Source organism: Nicotiana tomentosiformis, chromosome 7 (genome assembly GCF_000390325.3).
Source record: "Nicotiana tomentosiformis chromosome 7, ASM39032v3, whole genome shotgun sequence".
Lineage (NCBI taxonomy): Eukaryota > Viridiplantae > Streptophyta > Magnoliopsida > Solanales > Solanaceae > Nicotiana > Nicotiana tomentosiformis.
The window spans coordinates 15,952,048-15,956,982 of NC_090818.1; the positions used below are offsets into that span (position 1 = coordinate 15,952,048).

At 32.0% G+C, this 4,935-nt stretch overlaps 1 protein-coding gene across 1 annotated transcript; it reads right to left on the bottom strand.

Moving 5' to 3' along the window:
• Window positions 1–450: 450 nt before the first annotated feature.
• Window positions 451–2,598, bottom strand: LOC104111063 (S-type anion channel SLAH4-like). The gene is made up of 2 exons (XM_009620660.3): window positions 1,715–2,598; window positions 451–915 (listed from the first exon to the last, which is right to left on the bottom strand). Exons 1-2 carry the CDS (start codon window positions 2,573–2,575, stop codon window positions 631–633), a joined length of 1,146 nt encoding a protein of 381 aa, XP_009618955.1. The 5' UTR covers window positions 2,576–2,598; the 3' UTR covers window positions 451–630.
• Window positions 2,599–4,935: the final 2,337 nt, after the last annotated feature.

The following is a 4,935-nucleotide window of genomic DNA, read 5'->3' on the forward strand; positions in this document are numbered from 1 at the left end:
AAATATTTGATTGGATTTTTGTGGATTTGGTCGCTGTTGAGCGTTAGTGGTGGACAGAGAGGTGGTGTACTGTTCTCCACATTCTTTCTTGGGATTTGTTGTTTCTATTTTTATGTTGTTTAAATGGTTTCATTAAATATTTATTTTTCCTTAGCTTCGAGTGTACTCAAATTTATACATTTCTTTCAATTGAGGGTTAAGTATACTCAGTTGAATAACACAAGAATCAAAACCAAAATAAAATATTTCTTCCATAGTTTGACTAGGCAAGAAATTAAAGAAACAAAGATAGACTTTCGAAACTTACAATTTTAAATAATTTATAATATTTTTTTTGACTATAAATCATCTCATTAAGAAAACAATATAAATTAAAAATTTAAAAAATTTCTAAATACAGTTTTATCATTCCAATTTATCCACACAAGGAAAAATGAAGTCGACTAGAAGTGGTATAAAATTGTTTTGGCATTTCCATCTTTGATCAGAAATACGTACAAAGTCATTAAATGCCTAACTAGCACTACTATTCCTTTACTCATATGTTACATACGTGTTGGTTCTAAGAATTCGAACAACTATTACTACTAATCTACTATACTAATTAAGAAAGTGCAAAAATAATTACAATTATACTATTGATAACCGTTGAATATTGTTAGGACAGAGCACTGCACCATCACCTTCGCCAGGTAAAAATGAATTGGAATTAAATGCAGTGAAAATCATCAAAACAAGTAATACTATCACTGATAATCCAGAAAGAAGCAGCATTAAAATGTGGGATGCAGTGTTCTTCATTTCTTGAGCATACTTAGTTGATGCCATTGCCATCACTGTTATAGGGAAAGAATATGCCCACCACGATACATTGAATTTCCTCATTGATCTCTTAAATAAGGCTGGTCTTGAAACCTGTTTTTTTCAACAAATTAGTAAACAGTTTTAGTCATATTCATAAATTTTCAAGTAGAATATATATTTCTAGATAAGACAACTAAATCTGTGTTGCCTTAGGTTGACAAAAGAACACATGTGTATTTAAGCTGACGCTGACGGGCATGACTTGAATGGTTGGTAGCCAACAACATCATTTCGTACAACGGAAATGACAACTACGAAATCTTAAAAATGCAAAAGCCAACTCGAATACTTCTACGTCAATTTATATTTTAGCCGTCACCTTCAGTCTCTTTTTCTTTATGTTCACTTTTCTTCTTTCAAAGAACAAAGACCAAAGGAATAGATATAAAGAAGGAAGAAACCAATGCTCTTGTTACATTCCTTCCTTCTAGTTTGTTCCGAAAAAAAGATGTTTTATATTTATGATTGAACATTCGTTTTAACTTTAATTTTTTTTTGTTTTACCCTGAATGATTACTCGTACTTCTATGTGTATTTTTTGATATGTATCAGAAGTGTTCCGTTCTTTCTTAATTAAGTTGTATGCCTAGTCTCATACTAGTGTGACACTAAAAAAAAAGCAGCTCGGTGTACTAAGGTCCGGGGAAGAGTCGAACCACAAGGATATATCGTACGCAGCCTTACCCTGCATTTTTTACAAGATGTTATTTCTACGGCTCAAACTCGTGACCTCCTGGTCACGTGGCAGCAACTTTACCGGTTATGCCAAGGCTCCCCTCCTGATACTAGTCTAACACTGTTATGTTAAAATCTAACAAATGGATTATCATGTTTAATTTAAAATGCTCACCAGGGAAAAGAAGAGGAAGAGGGAAAGGAAGAATAGCATCTTGGATGAAGAGTCAAACTTTCCATAAATAGAGTCCCATGCCAAGCTAGCCATGCTTGGAGTTGCTAAAAACAAGAAGAAAACTGGCCTAAGCATTGCTGGAAGAGAGCTACTTCCTGGTAACCTCTGATAAAGTGTAACAAAAAGCACTAAATAATGTGATATTCCAATTGCAAACAAGAATAATGCACACTCATTCCATCCCATTTCAGCAGCTGCCCTTGCTCCTACTAAATTCCCAATAACTGATAATTGGCTAGTCGGATTCGCTACTCCTGATAAGAAGCGCTTCCCTTTTGTGATCCATTGTCCATATATCTTGATATCAAGTGCAACTATAGGTACAACAAAGATCCACCAAAGTACAAGAAAATAAATCTCTTTAGGCTTGAAAAATGGTGTGGCTTGAAGCAAAACAAGACAAGAAATCCAAGGAGCGAAAAGGTAGTTCACTCCAACATGATGTAAGAATTCACTTTTAACCATGTCAAAGTGAAAGAGAAGACGAAGTAGGTATAGAAAAGAAAGTGATATTAATGAGAATAAGGCTAAAGACCATAGAAGAATAAAGGCTGTAGATGGAAGCATACGAAAAATACTTCTAAACTTATGGATATCATCCGATGGCTCACTTAGTGTTTTCCATAATAATGCTTGGCTGCATAAAGAAAGGCTTATTCTAAAATAACCAGCATGAAATCTACTTAATATTGATAAAAATTGGTTCTTATGTGTTACAAAAAGGTTACTACTACAATTTTTCTGTGTTGAGCACAGAGTACTAGCATTTCTTGCTTCAGCCTCTTTGCTTTGCATTTCCATGGGAAAATTTGATGACTAATATTATGTCGATGGTTCTATCGGTGAAATGGGGTATAAATAGGAAAATTTTGGCAGATGAGAATTCGAAAAAAGTACGTACGTACTTTCTTTGAAGCAACATAGGTAGGAGAAAAGTCGGCTGACTTAGGCTAACCATTGTGGACTACTTGACGTGGGTTGTGGTTCCAGTTGTTCTCGAGCCCTTTACAGCTATAGTTTGTGTGTATGGGGACCCCATTTTATCTAGCTAAAATCTCTTACTCATATAGTAGGTATCACTCTAAAACACATTATTCACAATTTAAACATTATGAGTGGTAGTTCGAGATTCTACACGACTTATTTAATTTATTGAGTTTAAATCTATTATTTATACTTATTTATTAAATTTTTTTAGTATATAAACATAATACCATATAAAAAATATTGGATTAAGATGAACACCTAAGTTATCATTCGATCAAACTCCTGCTGTAAAAGAAGAAACACCGGAAATTAAGATATAAATCTCCTTTTTGTTTTTTCCACTTTTGTGTGTAGTGGATGATGATAATCCTTGATCCACTTTTGGTAATTAGGATAGGTAGGAACGTCGTCCTAGTAATCTTGCCAGTACCCCAAAAGGCAAAAAATTCAAAATAAAAGAAAAAAGCACGGAAAAATAGGCCTCTTAATTTCTTTATAAATAAAGCTTTGTATTACTGTGAATTTCGAAATGTTAAGGTTTGATTGTTTTGAAGGAAGAGGGACGGATAAAAGGAATCAATAAAAAGTATGCTGTAATCAAAATGATCAATACGCACTATCTAGCGCATGGTTCCGCTTTCTCTTCCTTCTATAATTCGCCCATTAACTTCCTCTATCAGTGGTGAAAACACTCTTTTGTAAGTTCGTAAACGATTTTTTTATATATGTTTGTAAATGTTATTTAAAGAAAAAAATAATATGTATATTTACAATATGTTTACATCACATTAAAAAATTATTGAATTATGATAATAAACAGAGGCGGCCCTCCCCCAAAGCAGGTAAAACAATTGTTTTAGGTCCTACATTTGTGGGGGGCCACTTTTTTGTTACACCTAATTATGCTATATATAGTTTTAAAAAATGTTATGTCAAGTGAAAAATTTTGATTTCTCTTTTTAACAAATATAGAAAAGAATAATTTGCAACTGCTATGTTTTATGCCAAGGAAATTGCATTTGAAATGAATATCAAACCCAACTTTCATAAGAAACGTGTGATATATGGGAAGAAACAATTTGATGAGAATATTGATAATAAAATCTCAAAATCTCTCGAAGAGTCCTTTTAGAGTTGTTTACTTTTTACGAAAAATATCCAAATATGCCCTTGTACTATACGAAATTGAGCACATTTGCCCTTCGTTAATACTTTAGCTCAAATATGCCCTTACCGTCACATAGTTGATCCATATATGCCCTTAGAGTTACACAGTTGGCCCATATATATCGTTTTCGAAACGGAATCCACCCAAACTAATTAGCTCTTTCGTTAATTGTATTAAAGTGTATTACAAACACTATTTTCTTTTTATTAGTACTTTTTTTCCTTACCTTTCTCTTTTCTTTCTTCTTTTTTATTTTCTTCTCTTTTTTTTCCTTTTTCTTTCTCCCTTATCCGATTTCCTCCATTACTGATGTGTTCTCCATTTTCGTTACCAATTTCACTTGACAAAACTCATGAATTCCAATTACTAAGAAAATTCTCCCATAAGAATATTTTTATAGATCATATGTTTGTCAATTTTTTAATTTTTACTGAACATATATTTAGTTCTAAAAAATTTAACAAAGTAAGATTGAAATAATATTTATGTAACAAAAAACCCAAAAAATCTAACAAAATCGAACAATCCAAACCGATATAATTGGTTTGGTTTGGTTTTGATAAAAACCGAACCAACCCGTTCCATGTACACCCCTAATTTACATAGTTAATAAAAAAAATAGAAAATATCCAGCTGAAAAAAGACTAGCAATTCAAATTTATAACACTACAACTTGAACTCTAGGCTTTTAATCATTAAATTATATTTCTGGAAATAATTTAAATATTTTAGTCTTTTGAGTATTGTTAAAGGTTGAGATGTTTTTATTATTTTAAAGTTTAAACTATAATTGTTGGAATAATTTAATTTCGTTTATTTAGAGGGCCAGTGAAATTGGAACTTGATTACCTTATGGGAGAATTTTCTTAGTAATTTGAATTCATGAGTTTTGTCGAGTGAAATTGGTGACGAAAATAGAGAAGACATCAGTAATGGAGGAAACGGATAAGGGAGAAAGAAAAAGGAAAAAAAAGAGAAGAAAAGAAAAAAGAAGAAAGAAAAGAGA

Bases quoted from the DNA above. Each gene is read 5' to 3' on its own strand.
- LOC104111063 (XM_009620660.3), bottom strand. From the start codon at position 2,575: ATGGAAATGCAAAGCAAAGAGGCTGAAGCAAGAAATGCTAGTACTCTG. The intron at 916-1,714 runs GTGAGCATTTTA...TGAAAAAAACAG, and splicing joins TCTTCCTCTTCTTTTCCCTG to GTTTCAAGACCAGCCTTATT.